The following is a 20,174-nucleotide window of genomic DNA, read 5'->3' as shown; positions in this document are numbered from 1 at the left end:
TTATACAGACTGCTTCATTGGAGCTCAGAGCCAGGAGCATACTTGAACGCAAGGGAACATATCACAGTAGAAAGCAGAACAGGTGAGACAAAAACAAAGAAAGGAAAAGTACACTAAATGCCAACCAGCCATAACCCCCTCCCCCCTCCCTAAACCCCTCCACCCCAGACCCCAAGATTCAGGTTCCTAGAAAGACAGGAGCAGCAGCAGGGGAGCCGAGGGACGGATGTAGGAAGAGAAGCCCCTGAACCCCCCCCATCAGAGACGAGACACAAACCCACCGAGCCTACCACCCCGTCTCAACAACCTGCCCCCCCCTCGCCTGCACTCCCTGAAACCCTGGGGAGAAGGCTGCCAGCCCCCCGCCACAGTAACCACAGCGCTCTGTCAAGCTCCGCTCCAGAACATCAAGGCAGTGGCACACTCAACTCCACTGTCTGCTGCTCGCAGGATACAAAACAATGAGTGTACAAAACATTAAGAACACCTGCTCTTTCAATGACATAGACTGACCAGGTGAATCCAGATGAAAGCTATGATCCCTTATTGATGTCACTTGTTAAATCCACTTCAATCAGCGTAGATGAAGAGAAGGAGACAGGTTAAAGAAGTACCTTTAAGTCTAGAGACAAGTGAGACATGGATTGTGTATGTGTGAAATTCAGAGAGTGAATGGGCAAGACTAAATATTTAAGTGCCTTTGAATGGGGTATGGTAGTAGGTGCCAGGCACACAGGTTTCCGTCACGAAGTGCAATGCTGCTGGGTTTTTGAAGCAGTTTCCCATGTGTATCAAGAATGGTCCACATGAGAGTCAACATGGGCCAGCATCCCTGTGAAACGCTTTCGACACCTTGTAGAGTCCATGCCCAGATTAATTGAGGCTGTTCTGAGGGCCTCTGACTTGTTTCAATCTAAGATGTCGTGTGCTGAGTCATTCAGTGATCTCCAATATAGTTTTCACTGTAATTCAATGGACATCAACTATAATACAGTTATCTTTGCAATCTTACTTCTTTACTTCACTTGTTTAGTAAAATCCTGTCATCTTCTAGCAGCTCTTTTCATCATTGTTCTAGTGTGGGAGAGTGTTTCTATTTCTGTGGTGGAGATCACTTAAATTACCTCAGTCACAGGAAGAGAGTTGTGTGGGTTGTGTATTATACACATTCCACACTGCATAGACACCAGTGATGTGTGTGTCAATAACCTCCCATAGCAAGATTATATGGTTAAAGTAAGGTCCCCGTTTTTATGTGAGACCAAGATATTTAAACACAATCAAGTGACCTTAATGTACATATTTCCTACCCTCAGTATGACTGATGCTACCAGTTACCAAGTTACCTGTGACTCAGTAGCATAGAACATTGACTCTCAGACCAAGATGGACAGGTTTGGATGTGTGCTTGGTCCTTTCTAGTGTACGGTAGCAGGATCAGTCCTCTCTAGAGGTAAGACAACAGGCAGGATGCGAACAATAAGCTGAACACCGAACACAGGTTTCCATTACAGAAGTTGGTTAATAACTGGGAATATCAGATTTGTTTTATTCAATCAAAAACTAAAACAAAGAAAAACTGTTTATCTATCTGATAGACTATTTCTGATTAGAAAATCTCTGGTGTAGATTAGAATAAATCTTGAAAAATAATCAATGTTATACATCATTGTCACATACTGTAATTATGTGTGTAAGAGTCAAATTAATGTTACAGTATGAGTTTAACAGATTAACATTTTTAATTTCTAGCCTTTAGGTAAATGCTTTGAATTGTACGCTGAGGTATAGACATTGAATGCACTGTAAAGGTTGGCTGGTGGGTTTTTTGTTGAGATTTCCCACAATCCATTGTTCAGCAACTGCTTCAAAATCAAACCAAATCAATTGTTTTCTGTCATGTCATCAGTTAATGGGTGCGAGGATAAAGAAAAGGGGATGTTACCGACACCAAAGAGATAGCAACCACTCCAGATTCAACTGTGCATACAAGTGGTAAGTTACAGAATTCAGCCTCTCTCCAGATTTCAACTTTATAATATGAGATTGGTGTTTAATGTTTTGCATAATATTTATTGAATTTGATGATTAATTCAGTACAGATATGAATCATTTTAATACATTTAACTGACGAGCAATAAAACATATTAGATATTTTTAGGATTGAGCTTGACTGAAAACTGACCAAAATAGGTTATTGTTTTTACAAAAGTCTGTGTCGTTTATTAATATGTGATCAATGGTAAAACAATATATTCTGATAATGTGTAGAATTGTGAATATCATTAGGAGAATTGCAAAGGAAATATGTTGCATTTGTAATTTGATTGCATTGTATGGTAGGATTGTATGCTATTTTATGAATGATTTGGTTACATATGTCATATTTAGAAACTTTAAAAAACGTATAGAGACGTAGATCTATTTAGTAAAAGCTCAAAATGTATTTTTCACAACAGATCGTGAGATTTCAGTTTGAATTGCTTGACGGAGTCGGGTAGTCCTCAGAGAAAGACCTGCTTTTGAAATGTTTTTTTAAAAACAGTGTGCAGGTGCCCATGATGCATTTCTTACCCAAACCACAGGCTTTGGCATTTTAACTGATTATTTATCAACAGGTGTGTGTGTTTCACATTGACATACGAAGATAAGGAATACTAACGCAGAGCAACATGAGTGACATTACAGCTTACTATAAGTGTGATGTGTGTAAATGTGTGCCAATCTGTAATTGTACATTATCACATAGCAATTTTTAGTGATAATACATTTTTAAAAGATTTGGTGAATGACTACGTTACATTACGTGGAAAATTAATTAATGAAAGTTAATGTTATCAAAAAATGTATTATCTCTAATTTCGCTATCTCTGTAGAAACACATATTTATATATCAAACTATTTTATGTCCATTACTTAATTGCAGAGAAATATCATTACGAACCCAACACATTTCACATTCTCCAGAAATTCAGTAAGGGAGGTGAATGATTCTGTGGATAAATATACTGAGTGTACAAAACATTAGGAACATGTTCTTTTTTCATGACATACAGTAGAGTGACCAGGTAAATCCAGGTGAAAGCTATAATCACTTAACGATGTCACTTTAATCAGTGTAGATGAAGGGGAGGAGACAGGTTAAAGAACCCATGAGATAATTGAGACATGGATGGTTTATATGTGCCATTCAGAGGGTGAATGGACAAGACAAATCATGTAAATGCCTTTGAACAGGGTATGGTAGAAGGACCGGTGCACCGGTTGTGTAAAGTACTGCAAGGCTACTGGGTTTTTCACACTCAACAGTTTCCTGTGTGTATCAATAATGGTCCAATACCTAAAGGACACAACTGTGGGAAGCATTGGAGTTAACGTGGGCCAGCAAAACTGTGGAACACTTCCCCACCTTATAGAGTCCATGCCCCGACGAATTGAGTGCAACAACTCAATATTAGGAAGGCGCTCTTATCGTTTGGTATACTCAATGTATGTATAGGGCATAGAAAAATGAAATGAAAAATCTATAAATAATATTAGTTCGTTGTTGTTCTTTAATACAGAGGAACACTTTGTCAAAGAATCTGTCATTAAGTGAATTTCGAATGACTCCTCGTCTCTTGTCTGTTCTGTAGGTATTTATCTCTCTCACTCTCGCCACCTTCCCCTTGCCTCAGCTCTGTCATGCCTCGCTCATTCCTGGTCAAGAGTAAGAGACCAGGGTCTCATCCCCCTTGCTTCTCTAAAGGCACCAGACACACAAACCCTGACCAGCCACAACCTCATACAAATCATCACGACAGGCAGAACAGGGCGTGGCGGGAAGTAAGGTGCCCACATCGGAGCCCCTTCCAGGAGGACCAGGGCAACCTGTGCTCAGGGTCAGAGGTCAAGGACACCCTGGAATACCCCTGCCCTAGCTGGGATGCCATGGCAACCAGACCACACAGCACCTCGCCAGCTGACCTCTGGACCAGCTGGTCTGCAGGTACCCAACTGATCCTGACTTTATGGCTCTACACTCTATTTATTGTCAATAATAAATAAGTAGATGTAGATATTTGTTATATTTGTATTCCATCGCGTTAAACACTTCACATTGCTTCAATTTGATTGTCATAACTATCTTTATTCAAATCCAAAATATTTTTTTTACATTTCAAACTCAGTCTACTAGTATGCCACTTACTCCACAGAAACCGGAGGGTACGATGGTGTGGAGCCTTCCGAGTCTGCCCTGCCCTGGTTCCTACACTGGCCCCGGGGCCCTGACAGAGAAAGGGAGCTGGAAAAACTGGTCCATGTCTTACTGAGCCACAGACCACATATGGACCTCAACTCCACCAGCCCATGCCCCCTATGTGAAAAGGTAAGAAGAACCAGCAAGGGTCAGGAATTACAATATAATCAGAACAGCACATCTACCCTTATAGGGTGTATCAACCAAAAGTGTGTGGTTCCAAACCATGCAAACCCCTTCAGGCATGACTAAAATAGAATAAATTAGATACTGTTTGGAGTTTGAGACCTGAGACAACAGTGACAGTAGAGTGGTGGAAATTGTACTCGACAGGGCTCTGTGACATGTCAGAAAATGACATAACAGCAGATTTGTTTGGTGTGAGAATTGAGGCTGTGATGGGTAATTGTGTTGAATATGGTTGACATCTCTGGGAGTATGAGCTACATCTCCTGTTACTTTTAGCTTTCTCTTTTCTCAGGTCTTGTCCTCAGGAGCTGTACTGAAGACTAATTTACTCAGGTCACGTACATGCGTGCATGCAGTCCCATTGGCCACGTCAGCCAAAGCCCCAGAGCACCCCTACGAGTTCAAACAAGCCCTGGGCACGTACGGAAGACCAAAGGTATATCCGGCAGAAGTACATTGGTGGAGGTCTCTCCACTTCCCAACACAAACTATATAAAAATACTAAATGGCAAAATCCTGACCACATCTCTGTGAATGTGTGTGTTCCAGGAGCGTAGCTATAGCTGTAAGGAGTGTGGGAAGGTATTCAAGCGCTCCTCCACCCTGTCCACCCACCTGCTCATCCACTCTGACACCAGGCCCTACCCCTGCCAGTACTGTGGCAAGAGGTTCCACCAGAAGTCAGACATGAAGAAACACACCTTCATACACACAGGTATATGTATATACTTTATCTTATACCATCTATTGCATCTTGCCTATGCCGCTCGGCCATCGCTCATCCATATATTTATATGTACATATTCTTATTCCATCCCTTTAGATTTGTGTGCATTAGGTAGTTGTTGGGGAATTGTTAGATTACTTGTTAGATATTACTGCACTGTTGGAACTAGAAGCACAAGCATTTCGCTACACTCGCATTAATATCTGATTACCATGTGTATGTGACCAATTCAAATGTATTTGATTTGATGTGAGGGGAGGTACACTGTAAGGACACATACACAAATGAGCATAGTGTGTTGAACATAGGTCAGCTGGTATGTGTACAACACAGTACAACTGACATACACATTGTGCAAAGGTCGCTTACATCTGAAGTTAGGAATCTGCCCTACACACTGGCTGCTGTCACAGAGTATCTCTCTTCTTGAATTCCATGTCATGTCCTGCTGTCTGTCCCCGTCTGTCTCAGGTGAGAAGCCCCATGTGTGCCAGGTGTGTGGCAAGGCCTTCAGCCAGAGCTCCAACCTCATTACCCACAGCCGTAAACACAGCAGCTACTGGCCCTTCAGCTGCACGCACTGCCAAAGCAGATTCCAGCGCAGACTGGACCTACAGCGCCACCAGGAGACACAATGTTTTCATAGCAGCGTGTACACACAGAGTTGAGGCCATGGGTATAATGGAGATTTGTATTACACAAGTACTGTATGTAGCACAAGAATGAGTGCTTTGTATAGAGATTGTTGACCGGTATTTGTAGTTCCGTTTTTATATGGTACTTTGATCAGTGACTGAGGCTAAGCACATTACTTGTTCAAGTTATTTGGGCATTTGTTTTTGTGGATTTGCTTTCGCTCACAGATTTTCAGGTTGACCGTTTGGATAGTGCCCTAGGGGACCTGATCACCTTAACATCTCTAGCAATGTCATATATATTGTGCGAGCTGGATTCCGTCCATAGCGCAGAAGCTCAGCGTTGTAGCCGGTTGAAATGTAAAGGTCATTTTCGATTGAGCCAACATATGCAACATTTACCACGAATGCTGTCTCCGCCAACACGGAAACATTGCCTTTAAATGTCAGTCACGCTTTAACGCTACGGATTGAATCCAGCCCTTTAGGCTCTGGTCTCTACTATGCTGTATGTCTAAAAGGACAGGTGGTTTGAAGAGTGACAAAACAAGCCCTATTTCCCACTGTAATTGGCCATTTTCCTCAGAGCCATTGCAATTGTAGCTCCCATTGTTGGTGTATGAATGAAGCTGCCATTTTCACTTCACTGTGGCAGCCCACCCAAGGGCATAATAATATACAATCAGGCCATGTGGAACATGTGAGAAATAATGTCTGACTGCAGTACGAGCAGAGAGAGACAATGATTATGTTGAAATGATGCTCCACAACTATGGTGACACAACGTGACTGTATATTTTCAGTGTCACAGCCTGGTCAGCATGAGTATATATTAAAAAGGGATTTAGATAAACAGAGTATTTCATTTTTTCTAAGTATAGAATTTCTGGGGCGTCATTCATTGTTCTCACCCACACTTTATTTTTAGGATAAAACACAAAAACTCTGTCACCGATATTTAATTTAAATAGCAACAGCACAGATAATATCAAACAAAGGGTCACAATTACAACATAGATATATACAATAAGGATCTGGATAATGGCAATTCCCCTCACACATATTCTACTCAAGACATATATTTGACTTCATGTGTTCCTCTTTAAACTCTGTAGTGCTTGTTTCTGTTGTAACATTAGACTAGGCTAGGTTCAGATTCATGCTCATCCTATAGCCAGTAGTCACACCATTCTATTCTACCACTCCATTCACACCATTCCATTCTAGTTATGACATTGTAGATACAGTATAATGGATCAAATGCACTGACTAGTATTCCGTCCAACACTTTGAGGAGTTGCTGAGGCCATGTATCTGTAGACATTCATGTAGTTTCAGTCTTTCAGACCTTTACACATCTCATTGCTTCAAGCATGTGTACACCAAGTATACAAAACATTATGGACACCTTCCTAATATTGAGTTGCACCCCCCCCCCCCCCCTCAGAACAGCCTCAATTAGTTGGGGCATGGACTGTACAAGGTATCGAAAGCATTCCACAGGGATGCTGGCCCATGTTGACTCCAATGCTTCCTACAGTTGTGTCCTTTAGGTAGTGGACCATTTTTGATACACACAGCAAACTGCTGAGGGTGAAAAACTCAGCAGCGTTGCAATTCCTGACTCAAACCAGTGCGCCTAGCACCTACTACCATATCCTGTTCAAAGGCACTTAAATATTTAGTTTTGCCCATTCACCCTCTGAATGGCACACACAATCCATGTCTTAATTGTCTCAAGGCTTAAAATGTATTCTTTAACCTGTCTCCTCCCCTTCATCTACACTGATTGAAGTGGATTTGACAAGAAACATCAATAAGGGATCATAGCTTTCACCTGGATTCACCTGGTTAGTCTATGTCATGGAAAGAGCAGGTGTTCTCAATGTTTTGTATACTCAGTGTATATGTGGTCACACACACACACACACACCAGACCTGGGTTCAAAAACTATTTAGGGTATTTCAATTACATTCAAAGACATTTCAAAGTAAGTATCTGGATATTTTCAGTACTTAAATATTTGAATGAATTTGGAAATTCTCAACTACACAGGCAAGTGTATTTTCAAATACAAATATTAAAATACTGCATTATTTGAAAATACAAAAATACACAGAAAATAAGCATTTAAATAACAAATACGTAAATATGTATGTATTTGAACCCAGGTCTGACACACTCACAGACACACACCAGGTGTTTCATCTTCTGCCCCACTTTACACTCGGTCTCAGATTTACCAGAGGAAACACTGAAAATGAGATAGAGAATGATAATATTGTATTTCTTACACATGATATGAGATATCACTATTGCAATCTGCAGGTGCTTGACTAATTCACAAAGGGCGCTAGTGACATGATAAGTCTATAGAATACTAGTCTAAATTTGACATTCTCTTTACTTTGTGGTCCCCCAGCTGCTGTGTGTGTTGCTCACGTTCCATCTCAACTCTACACAGAGCTGTTGGAAGAGTCTAATAAGGCAGGGTTAGTATTCTCGATCAGGCCCCCTCTTCTGGTTGGTGGAGGAGCCCCTGCAACCAATCACATGTCATGTGTGTCATTAACATTTATACATGGTGAATAAACCCAGTATTTCTCTCAAAAATCATAAGAAAGTTATAATAGTATCTTCTCTTACACTAGGTCAAATCAAATCGTTATTCGTCACATCCAATCAAATGTTATTCGTCACATCCTTCGATGTAAACTAACAGTCCACACTAACAGTGTAGACTAACAGCCCTTCCCAACAACACAGAGAGAAAGGAAAATAGAGAAATAATAGAATGAGTAACGATAATTTGGCTATATATAAGGGGAACTGAGTCGATGTGCAGGGGTACGAGGTAATCGAGGTAGATATGTAAATATAACTAGAAATAAAGTAGCAGCAGGTATAGAATGTTCTCTGTTTATTTGTGAATATGGTGGTATAGCTCAGTATTTTGGCCTTTGGTCCAGGATAGACTTTACGAACTGTCCCGTGTGGTTACCTGTGTGAGAGTAGATGCACCATAGCGCCCCCATCAGGCTGATGCCCAGAAGGAAAGCAACAAACACAATCCCCAAAACTGAGCCTGTGTCTACCCCAGAGCCTGGGTGACAAAAACATGGGAGGGAAAAGTAGTAGTTAAGCCAAATCCAAGTTACTATCACAGTTGTGATAACTAACACATGTAGGAACATCTGGGAGTTGATATTATGGTTATAGCTAGGGTTAGGGTTGAACCAGGGTGTGGACATGAAACAAGGGTTAGGGATGAGGCTATGGTTAGGGTTGAACTGCTAGGGTTAGCATTGAGGCTAGGGTTAGCGTTGAACTGCTAGGGTTAGCGTTGAGGCTAGCGTTATGGTTGAACTGCTAGGGTTAGCGTTGAGGCTAGGGTTAAACTGCTAGGGTTAGCGTTGAACTGCTTGGGTTAGCGTTGAGGCTAGCGTTAGGGTTGAACTGCCAGGGTTAGCATTGAGGCTAGGGTTAAACTGCTAGAGTTAGCGTTGAGGCTAGCGTTAGTTTGAACTGCTAGGGTTAGCGTTGAGGCTAGGGTTAGGGTTGAACCACTAGGGTTAGCGTTGAGGCTAGGGTTAGGGTTGAACCACTAGGATTAGCGTTGAGGCTAGGATTAGGGTTGAACCAGGGTGTGGACATGAAACAAGGGTTAGGGATGAGGCTAGGGTTAGAGTTGAACTGCTAGGGTTAGATTGAGGCTAGGGTTAAACTGCTAGGGTTAGCGTTGAGGCTAGGGTTAAACTGCTAGGGTTAGATTGAGGCTAGGGTTAGGGTTGAACCGCTAGGGTTAGTGTTGAGGCTAGGGTTAGGGTCAAACCGCTAGGGTTAGCATTGAGGCTAGGGTCAGGAATGAACCGCTAGGGTTAGCGTTGGTGCTAGGGTTAGGGTTGAACCACTATGGTTAGCGTTGGTGCTAGGGTTAGGGTTGAACCACTAGGGTTAGCGTTGAGGCTAGGGTTAGGGTTGAACCACTAGGGTTAGCGTTGAGGCTAGGTTAGGGTTGAACCACTAGGGTTAGCTTTGAGGCTAGGGTTAGGGTTGAACCACTAGGGTTAGGAATGAGGCTAGGGTTAGGGTTGAACCACTAGGGTTAGCGTTGGTGCTAGGGTTAGGGTTGAACCACTAGGTTTAGCATTGAGGCTAGGGTTAAGGTTGAACCACTAGGGTTAGTGTTGAGGCTAGGGTTAGGGTTGAACCAGGGTGTGGACATGAAGCTAGGGTTAGGGTTGAGGGTTAGGGTTGAACCACTAGGGTTAGGGTTGAACCAGGGTGTGGACATGAAACAAGGGTTAGGGATGAGGCTAGGGTTAGGGTTGAACTGCTAGGGTTAGCGTTGAGGCTAGGGTTAAACTGCTAGGGTTAGTGTTGAGGCTAGAGTTAGGGTTGAACCACTAGCGTTAGCGTTGAACCACTAGGGTTAGGGTTGAACCACTAGGGTTAGGGTTGAACCACTAGGGTTAGGATTGAGGGTTAGGGTTGAACCAGGGTGTGGACATGAAGCTAGGGTTAGGGTTGAGGCTAGGGTTAGGGTTGAGGCTAGGGTTAGGGTTTACCCAGGGTGTGGACCTGAAGGTAGGGTTAGGGTTGAGGCTAGGGTTAAAGTTACAGTTACTTACTGCTGTGGGCTGGGATAGGCTTGGGCAGCTGAGACACACTGGGCATTTGACCTCTCTGACCTAGAGAGAGAAAGAGAGAGTTGGATAAGAAGAGAGAAACACCATTTTACACAGAGTGAAAGTGAATTACTTCAGGCCCATGTGGTGTGGTCCACACCACCAATGACCATCTACTACTCACCAGCAGGTGGCGCCTGCTGTCTGGCCACACCAACAGGCTGATAGACCAGCATGGGTCTGGAGAAGTTTCTGGACTCACACTGACAGAGAGAAGAGAGAGGAGGATAAGCCGTGGCAGATTTAGGTATAGGCAACATGGGCAGCCACCCAAGTCATTACTTTTAGTCATTAATACTACTAGTCATTATGAATATAGAACATGTACTGTACCTGTTGGCTGGGTAGTTTGGATACGAGGGCAGGGATACGGAGGCCCCAGGGATTTGGACAGCCACTCTGTATTATGGCCGTTGGAGGCCCCTGGGTCACTGACTCAGGGCCACAGAGACGGATGCAACAGTGCAGGAACTGGACAGAGTTGTTGTAGATGGGCCGAAGGACAAAACTGAACCTCAGTCTGTGTATCTGGTCCTCCTCTCCTCCCATTCCTCCATCGCTCTCCTTCCTTTTGGCTCGTCCTCCTCGTCCCCTCTTCCCACCGTGTTCTCTTTTTCTCAATCCTGCTTTGTTCCTCCAAGCCCTTCCTGGATGCCTGAACGACAGGACACTAGGTACCTCCTCTTCCTCTTCATAATATTCCTCATCATCCTCTTGGCCATGTGTCATGTTGCTGAGTGTCAGTGAGGAGTCAGCGGAGCAGCCGTCTCTAATGACTGACCAGCCAGGGGACACACGGGGGTCTGATAGGGGAGACACCATGCAGGACCGCACCTCCACACCCCTACCGAGGGCTCCGTTGGCAGAAAGCTTGGCAAAAACAGTCAGAGACAATATGGGTAACACATTACTTTACCATGGTCTTATTACTGAGTTGATATTTTGTAAGTAGAGTGCAATAAGTATTGTAATTACACTAGAACTGTAATTTGTAGTACTCTGTTTCAACCTGCTGTGGTCTAGTGCTGTAATAGCAGGGCTACAGAGTTCTTATAGAAAGGACTTATTGTGACATATCTAGATGTGATTATAATAGCCTTCTGGAGGAAGTCTGCTCTGGACTTGAGGCAGCTGATACTGTAGAAGACTATCAGAGGGAGAAACACAAGTAGTACTTGCAGCAGGAGCTACATCAGCAGATAGACAGACATACAGACAGGCAGACAGACAATTAAACACACACACATAGCTAGGCAAACTGACCTCCACATAGACACGGTTGTCAGCAGTGATGGCACAAGGACCGGTCTGCCTCTGCTCATAGCCCTCTGTAACAAACAGCTGCAGTGAGACCAGTGGGCCGGCCCTGGCCCTTGGGAGAGGCCCCAGCCCCTGCAGAGTGGGCTGCTCCATAGGAAGGCTTGGGACACTGGGGACTGCAGCCAAACAGCTGAACTAAGAGGACAATGGAAAAGAGGGAGATGTATGGAATGATAAGGACAAGATATACATGTCTCTCTCTCACACAACAAACACAGACACACTAATATGAAGTGAAATTGGACCACACACACACAACCTCAAATCAAATTTTATTTGTCACATACACATGGTTAGCAGATGTTAATGCGAGTGTAGCGAAATGCTTGTGCATCTCACATGTATGACCAGTGGAGTCGACTCTGTGGGCTCCTCGTCTGTCTCATTGCCCACGGCAACCAGAGGCTTGTTTCTCCATAGCAACACCTGAGAGGATGGATAGACACAAAACATGGCAAGTCATGTACTGTAAGAGTTGAAACACTGGAGCAGATGGGTCAGTGAGAGATCAGTAGATATATTAGTAGATCCTAGTTCATTCACATGCTACATGTCTGTCTCACTGCCTCCCTCCTCTCCTGCTCCCTTTCCTCCCAGACCTCCACCACTCCCACTACCCAGCCCCCTGCTCCCACACTCCTGTCCCCAGGCCTAGCTACACTCAGGCTGATCAGCAGTGTTCCGGACACTCTGACCTAGGTCACCCATGTGGCGCCTGGGGGAGATAAGACAGACTACTTACACAACCGCAGGGGCCCTTCAGATCACACTAACCAACAACACAATTAAAGCCCTGCTCTTCTACTCTCTTCTCTCGTCCTCTGCCTTTCTACTGTGCGTCTCTCGCCATCTATCTCAATCTCACACACAGATACACAGAGACAGAGACACAGAGACACAGTGAGGGGCTTCATAGTGACCTCCATGTCCCTCTCCCCCTCCCCACCTAAGGGAAGCCCATCCCTGCTCTATCCCCCCATCAGATCTGCCTCTCGGATGAGGCTGCTGGACGTCCCAATTGCACAGCTCTTTCTCTTTCTGCTGACTGTGTTTAGCACAGAATCACTTGTAAACAGCTGCACCCAGAAGCATGGCTCCATTACCATTTGTGAGACAAAAACATTGCAAAACATGTGGGAGACAAACGTTGCAGAAACATTTCACAAAACATGTAAAAATATTTTACCCCTTAAAACCACCTCTGTCTTACCGCATTTTTGTACTGCACCCCTCTGGGCTCTCCCTGTAGCAGCCCTTCAGTCCCACAGGAAATGACCGGGAATGCCAACAAGAAATGGCTGCTGTTAGACTGGGCCAGGCACTGAGGATCCCGCAGTGTTACCTCCGACACCGGGAGAGACAGGGTCTGTGTGAAAGAGAGCATCACAAAAGCGACACTAAGTACCATCATAAGAACCTACAATACACTGTAGGTCTACATGCAGTATATTGGTATTTGTATGACATAACCTCGCTAACAGGCTAACATGCTAAACTACCAGTACAACCATAACCTCGCTAACACGCTAAACAACCAGTACAACCATAACCTTGCTAACACGCTAAACTACAAGTACAACCACATAGTGAAAGTGACCTGCAGAATGTGTCTGTCCACGGCCACGTTGAGTCGTCCGTCCTGACACTGCACACTGACGGCCTCCCAGCCCCCACTGGTCCTTCCACCTCCCTCACTCAGCCACTGCCTCAGCCTGCGCTCCTGGACCCAAGGGGGCCTGCCATCCAGCATACGCACAGGGGGGCCACCTTCTGTGGGGAGGGAGAGAAAGAGAGAGAGGTGTGCTAACACACAGAACAGCACCTTTTTAGGGATAACATGAACTTCAATATAGAGAGACAACATAATTAATCAGGAGAAACACCAACACAAACACACAGTTAGGAAACACAAAATAAACCATCCAGTTCACTCACACAATGAGGGACACAAGAGACACACACAGGTCCTGACCTGTCCCTCCCCCAGCCAGTCTGATCACAAAGTGATTGGCCAGGTCAGCCTCTGTGTATGAGGCCACTTTGGGAAAGCCACTCTGATTGGCCCAGCTCAAAAGGTCATGGGTGGTAGAGAGGTCAGAGGTGAGCATGCTAGTCAGTGTCAGGTCAGGCTCTGGAGGGTAGAGTGGGGACACGCTGTTGGAGGACTGAGTGGAAAGAACAAGGTAGATAGAGAAATGGTGGGGGAAAAAATGCATAAATGGGATGTTTGTGTTACAAGATAACCTGGCAAGCCCTGTCAAAGCCAAGTTGAATGTGTTTATTTAAAAACAAAATAACCTGAGAGATATGTCCATTGATATTTTGAACTCACGTTGAGGTTTTGAAATCACGTTTAGTTTGGCCTTCACTCAATGATTGTATTGCTCCTTTAATTTATTTAGCTATTTTGTCCATTTCATCATTATTTTTCACTTATAACCCTTTTATGACTTTTATACCAAATTCCAGAACAGGTGAAGGACCCATTCTAGCCCACATGATAGGAGAAATACCATAATGTGTCAAGTTTTACTGGATAGGATCCTCACATAGACAGAGATGTGTCCCCGGAGCCCTGGGACTGTGAGAGCCCAGTTGACTGGAACAGCACTACTAAGGATCAGCACCAACTTGTGCCACCCAGCATTGGCCACTGGGGGCACCAGAGAAATAGTCACCTCCACCTGCAGAGAGCTGGGATAGAGGGAGAGACCGGTCACTGAAAGGCATAGAGGGAGAAAATGCATATAAAATGATTAAGGGATAACTCAATAGCTCAACATTGTATTACTTGAACAGCTTCAGAGATTGATATTCTCCACATGATTTTCTTCACATGCTGGAGACGTCCTAAACTTACCCACAAAGCCCTGACCCTGCTGAAAGGAGCTTGATGACATGCACTTCTGGGTTGCCTCCGCCAACTGGAGAACAGCCCTGTACTTCCTGTGGCTGCAGGTCAGAGGTCAGGTAGTTGTGTGACAGGAACAGAGACTGCAGCTGGCACACGCTGGGCATGGTGGTATCTGGAGGGCAGAGGGGAGACTTGGTTGGAGAGGAAGAGAGAAGGTCAGAAAGACCAGGGTCATGTATTAGTTGTATGTGTGTGGGGCGGGCTCACCCTCGCCCACGCGGACATAGACGCGGTTGGCACTGGCTGTGTGTGTGAGGGAGGACAAGGAGCCATGCCGATGCATTGCCCAGCGTAGCAAAGCCCGCGGACGGAAAGGCAGAGAGGGCACAGGCTGCACCTGCACTGCCAGACTGGAGGGCTGCACTGTAGAGTTAGGAGAGACCTGGGGCAAAGGGGGGACACTGTGGTTACATAGAGAGACATGATAACACATAGTAATAGAAACATTCATTTGTGGGGGCCTATGTTTCTAAAACAACACACTTGCACAGACATACACACAAACACACTGGAGGGGTCAGTACTTTCATCAGTTCCTCACGGGAGGAAGTAAATACTCTCATCAAAACTGTTTTTTTTTGGAGTGAATGACAGATGAATGACTAAAAGAGGTACACACACACACCACACGAGCACACACAGACTGACCTGCACCAATACAGGCAGATCCAGGGGTAGTCTCACAGCCTCCAGCCGCCAGCACACTGGTTGCTTGGAGCTCAGTACCAGGATGAGGGTATGACGGGGAGGATGAGACAGAGACAGGGGTCTCAGGAGCACAGTCACCTAGAAGGGAAGAGAGGGGGTCAGGGTAAGGAGGCACAATATATTGGGAGTGATTGTGGGTGTGTCCTACTGTGAGAAACCGAGAGGGAGCACCTGTTTGTCAGGGCTGCGTGTTCCTCTCCCCACAGCGATCACATGGGTCTCTTTCTCTCCACTCTCTCTGGCTGCACAGCCCGGGCCGGCCTCAAAGCGCTCCAACAGCCCCTGCACAGGGTGAAGCTCCCCCGCTGGAGACAGAGAGCACTGCAGTTCCCCACAGTCAACTGCAGAGTTGTAAAGACAACCAGATGTCACTCAAGACAGAGCTACGGCTGTATACTCTGTTTACAGGGAACATTGAGGACAAACTAATATAGATTGGGTCTCTGGTGGGAGAGATAAATGAGAAATAAAACACTCGATGTCCCTGAAAAAGACAACAGAGACCATGTGAACTTGGTGTGAGGTTTGGTAATAGGCAGGATGGACAGGGTCAGCAGCAGACTCTCTGCTCTCACTGACAAACAGGAGAAACAAGTCTCTGTCAATCCGCCACATAAACACACTAGTGCTCCACTCGACTGCTCTGGTCTCAGACAAGCCCTTTCACTCAGCCTCTCTGTCTACGTCTCAGTCTCTGGTTCTTGCTCTCTTCTTCCAGTCAGTGGCTGTTAGCCCACTATGACTAAAAGACAGCTTGTTGTTCTCGGACTGAACAGAGCTAACTGGGGAATGCCCCGACTGAACTTTCAATGTTTGTTCTTTTTACGTCTCTGAATATTCCACTTTCACTTTGCTAAACCAAAATCTGACCTTTGACACATAGCTCTTTGAAAGCAGAGTCACTCTCGGGGGTACTTTTGAGAGAAATTATTAAAGTTGTACTATTCAGTATGGAAACATCCCGTAGAATTAACAGTACCTCTATAACTGTCTCCTACTTCTTCAAAGAATATCTTAAAGAATCCCACAGCACCCCCCCCCCCCCCCATTTTTTTAAATTATAAATAAAAATGGCCTTTCATGAACTCGCAGTTGACAACCCCCCCCCACACACTAGCACTGACTTTGCTGGCAGCTACTTTATTGAGGAAAATGTACTTACTATGACTGCGATATGTGGTTGTCCGACATCGCTATTTTAAGATGAATGTACTAATTGTAAGTCAGTCTGGATAAGAGCGTCTGCTAAATGACTAAAATGTCTCGTTTCCCTTACGTCCTGTTCTCTCCCCCAGTAGAAAGAGGCAGAAGAGAATCCACCTCGTCCCTGAAACCACCATGACTATTCTCCAGGAGTGAATTCAATGGGAGAGTCCCTCTTGCGACATCCTGAGGGGGAAAAGAGAGTGATTAATACAGTGGTCTAGATGGAGTCTTTAACAAGAGACCAAGTTCTCCGTGTGCATAATGTTATATTGGACAGGCTGAGAGAACAGATGGATAATATGTATCCAAATAGAGGAGGAACAAACACTAGAGCAAGGACAGAGTTTACCCAGGGAGCAAACACTAGAGCAAGGACAGAGTTTACCCAGGGAGCAAACACTAGAGCAAGGACAGAGTTTACCCAGGGAGCAAACACTAGAGCAAGGACAGAGTTTACCCAGGGAGCAAACACTAGAGCAAGGACAGAGTTTACCCAGGGAGCAAACACTAGAGCAAGGACAGAGTTTACCCAGGGAGCAAACACTAGAGCAAGGACAGAGTTTACCCAGGGAGCAAACACTAGAGCAAGGACAGAGTTTACCCAGGGAGCAAACACTAGAGCAAGGACAGAGTTTACCCAGGGAGCAAACACTAGAGCAAGGACAGAGTTTACCCAGGGAGCAAACACTAGAGCAAGGACAGAGTTTACCCAGGGAGCAAACACTAGAGCAAGGACAGAGTTTACCCAGGGAGCAAACACTAGGGCAAGGACAGAGTTTACCCAGGGAACAAACACTAGAGCAAGGACAGAGTTTACCCAGGGAACAAACACTAGAGCAAGGACAGAGTTTACCCAGGGAGCAAACACTAGAGCAAGGACAGAGTTTACCCAGGGAGCAAACACTAGAGCAAGGACAGAGTTTACCCAGGGAGCAAACACTAGAGCAAGGACAGAGTTTACCCAGGGAGCAAACACTAGAGCAAGGACAGAGTTTACCCAGGGAGCAAACACTAGAGCAAGGACAGAGTTTACCCAGGGAGCAAACACTAGGGCAAGGACAGAGTTTACCCAGGGAACAAACACTAGAGCAAGGACAGAGTTTACCCAGGGAACAAACACTAGAGCAAGGACAGAGTTTACCCAGGGAGCAAACACTAGAGCAAGGACAGAGTTTACCCAGGGAGCAAACACTAGAGCAAGGACAGAGTTTACCCAGGGAGCAAACACTAGAGCAAGGACAGAGTTTACCCAGGGAGCAAACACTAGAGCAAGGACAGAGTTTACCCAGGGAGCAAACACTAGAGCAAGGACAGAGTTTACCCAGGGAGCAAACAACATAAAGTCATCTCTCCCACTGGGTTCTCATTATCACTGCATTATCAGAACTTCCTCATTCTTCTCCCATTCTGGACAGTATCAGATTCCTGGTGAAATGTTTCTTCTCGGTGTTCTGCCAATTGCAACTCTCAAACATTTGTCAATAATATGCTTTAAAGGCTAAATCTGTGATTTCAAAATGCCTGACTGATAAGATGAGTGACGGGGCTGCGGAAAAGTAAGCACTCTCAAATTGATAGGAGCTTTGGATAGCATGCAATCAGGTCTGACTTTCAGTGAGATTGACATGATAGTATTAAACATATTTTCACTCTATTGTTTGTTTATACAGAATACAAATAGGTCTGTACATCTTTCCTTAGCCTTGTTGAGTACACAATGCAATATTATCAAAGGTCATATACCCACTTATCTCATAATTGTCAGGTGCCTATCTTTATTCTGTGTCTGATAGTGACACACATCATATAATGCTGTGAGACAGAATTGGAGGTCATTGCTCTGCATCGGTTGACCAGTTTATTGTCCTTGTGTGGGCTCCAGAGTAGTGCAGCGGTCTAAGGCACTGCATCTCATTGATAGAGGCGTCACTACAGACCTGGTTCGATTCCAGGCTGTATCACAACCGCCTGTGATTGGGAGTCACATAGGGCAGCGCACAATTGGCCCAGCGTCGTCCGGGTTTGGCCAGGGTAGGCCGTCATTGTAAATAATGATTTGTTCTTAGCTGACTTGCCTCGTTAAATAAATACAAAAAGGATCAGAAGACGTCCAGACAACACACACCTACTCATTGAAATAATGACAAGTCATTAACTGGCGCGCAAAACGCTAATCTCTTCTACTCAAACTTGCCCAGAAAGAACTCACCACGAACTGCAAAATAACGGCTAATGGGACCGGAAACAAAAATTGAACAATTGATTGGCCTTGATGGGTATTATGAGGATGCAGAGAAATAAACTATAGATTTTTCTCTAACAGTGTAATTCAAAACAGTTTTTATATTATGTGTCTCATGTTGCTGAATCCCTTGGCAAATTCATGACAAATATTTAGAACTTCACTCGAAGAAAAAATACATTAGCCCAGTCAGAATTCACTAGAAATAATAATTTTTTTTAAAAGTAAATAAACCTACAATGATTCAATTTAAACGGACCACAACTCACAGAACTTTGAAGATCTCTCCTGACTTGTGAATACAGGCTATAATAAAAGTCGTAACTCACCTGTGACAGATTCCCGTGGAGCTGGACGTTGAAAACAGACTGTAGATCACTAGTGATTCTCAGGTTAAAACCATTCAATCATTGGTTAAGACCAGTGACCGCAGGACTGTATTGGCGTATATCACAGCGGGCTTACACACCCTCTGTCCCCTCTTTCAATAGTAGAGAAAATAACAGAAAATTGCCTTTACCAAATCTATGTGCTGCTTCAGGCGTCCAGAGACGCACTGGGTGGCATTTCAGATGGGGTATTGCCTTGACATCATCATTTCCGATAAGCCAAAGAAATCAAAAGTTAAGACAGCTTATTTTTTTTAGAGGTGGGATACGGAATTTAAAGAGATTCCCGCGAAATAGTATAAAAGCCAGAGGAGGGTGCAAGGATTTGTGCGATAGACGGGAGAGAGAAAAGAGAACAGGTTCTAAAAACGCAAAAAACGTAGAAGGCAACAGGAAGAAGAGAGTGAGAGAGGACGAAGCGTAAAGGGGAAGAGGAGGGATGGTGGGAGGGTAAATAAATAGGAACGGAAGGTTGGACTTGAGAAGTTGGAGAGGCAGAGGTAAAGTGAGAGGAATGCAGAGGGAGGAGGGAAATGAAAGATAGATTAATGAGAGATGGAGAAAAATAATTTGACCATAAAGTACACTGTAATTATTTTTATTCAATGTACGTTTGCATGAGGCTTCCAGCTGCAACATGATTGTGAGTTTGCTCAACAAAATAGCATTCCTGTTGATTCAACATACAATTGTTTGCAAATTTCCCAGTGTAAAATGAAATTCTTTATGACAATACATTACATATATCATAAGGCTTTTCTTTGAGGGCCTAATTACACCCTAACACAGTGGTCTGAAACTCCTGGTTTATAGGCTGTATTAAGCCTGCAAGTCACATTCTGGCGTGCAAAATGTTGTTTAATCCCTTTTAGAATCCAGCAGGATATTCAACAATTGGAACATTTATTCACCCTC

The 20,174-nt window shown here is 44.5% G+C and overlaps 2 protein-coding genes across 7 annotated transcripts; one reads left to right on the top strand and one right to left on the bottom strand.

Annotated features, from left to right (window-relative positions):
* Window positions 1-1,893: 1,893 nt before the first annotated feature.
* On the top strand, window positions 1,894-6,644 carry LOC109893496 (zinc finger protein Gfi-1b-like). 2 transcript variants are annotated; one of them, XM_031834522.1, is made up of 6 exons: window positions 1,894-1,995; window positions 3,636-3,988; window positions 4,197-4,369; window positions 4,722-4,865; window positions 4,979-5,144; window positions 5,628-6,644. In XM_031834522.1, exons 1-6 carry the CDS (start codon window positions 1,913-1,915, stop codon window positions 5,822-5,824), a joined length of 1,116 nt encoding a protein of 371 aa, XP_031690382.1. In that variant the 5' UTR covers window positions 1,894-1,912; the 3' UTR covers window positions 5,825-6,644. The 2 variants fall into 2 exon arrangements, with proteins under 2 accessions (XP_031690382.1, XP_031690383.1); XM_031834523.1 differs by having other exon boundaries at window positions 1,898-1,995; window positions 3,678-3,988.
* Window positions 6,645-6,688: 44 nt separating this feature from the next.
* LOC109893495 (transforming growth factor beta receptor type 3-like) lies at window positions 6,689-19,703 on the bottom strand. Of its 5 annotated transcripts, none has more exons than XM_031834520.1 (18): window positions 19,200-19,703; window positions 16,699-16,811; window positions 15,594-15,763; window positions 15,363-15,500; window positions 14,922-15,096; window positions 14,661-14,826; window positions 14,350-14,494; window positions 13,773-13,965; window positions 13,398-13,603; window positions 13,011-13,166; window positions 12,140-12,226; window positions 11,744-11,935; window positions 10,814-11,350; window positions 10,605-10,683; window positions 10,424-10,483; window positions 8,794-8,895; window positions 8,200-8,331; window positions 6,689-8,046 (listed from the first exon to the last, which is right to left on the bottom strand). In XM_031834520.1, exons 2-17 carry the CDS (start codon window positions 16,760-16,762, stop codon window positions 8,249-8,251), a joined length of 2,553 nt encoding a protein of 850 aa, XP_031690380.1. In that variant the 5' UTR covers window positions 16,763-16,811; window positions 19,200-19,703; the 3' UTR covers window positions 6,689-8,046; window positions 8,200-8,248. The 5 variants fall into 5 exon arrangements, with proteins under 5 accessions (XP_031690380.1, XP_031690378.1, XP_020342322.2 ...); XM_031834521.1 differs by having other exon boundaries at window positions 7,641-8,046; window positions 8,247-8,331; XM_031834518.1 differs by having other exon boundaries at window positions 6,689-8,331.
* Between the last annotated feature and the right edge of the window lie 471 nt (window positions 19,704-20,174).

The sequence above is a fragment of the Oncorhynchus kisutch genome, linkage group LG10 (assembly GCF_002021735.2).
Source record: "Oncorhynchus kisutch isolate 150728-3 linkage group LG10, Okis_V2, whole genome shotgun sequence".
Taxonomy (NCBI): Eukaryota; Metazoa; Chordata; class Actinopteri; order Salmoniformes; family Salmonidae; genus Oncorhynchus; species Oncorhynchus kisutch.
The sequence above is the reverse complement of the archived record's forward strand: the minus strand, read 5'-3'. Positions and strand labels throughout refer to the sequence as shown.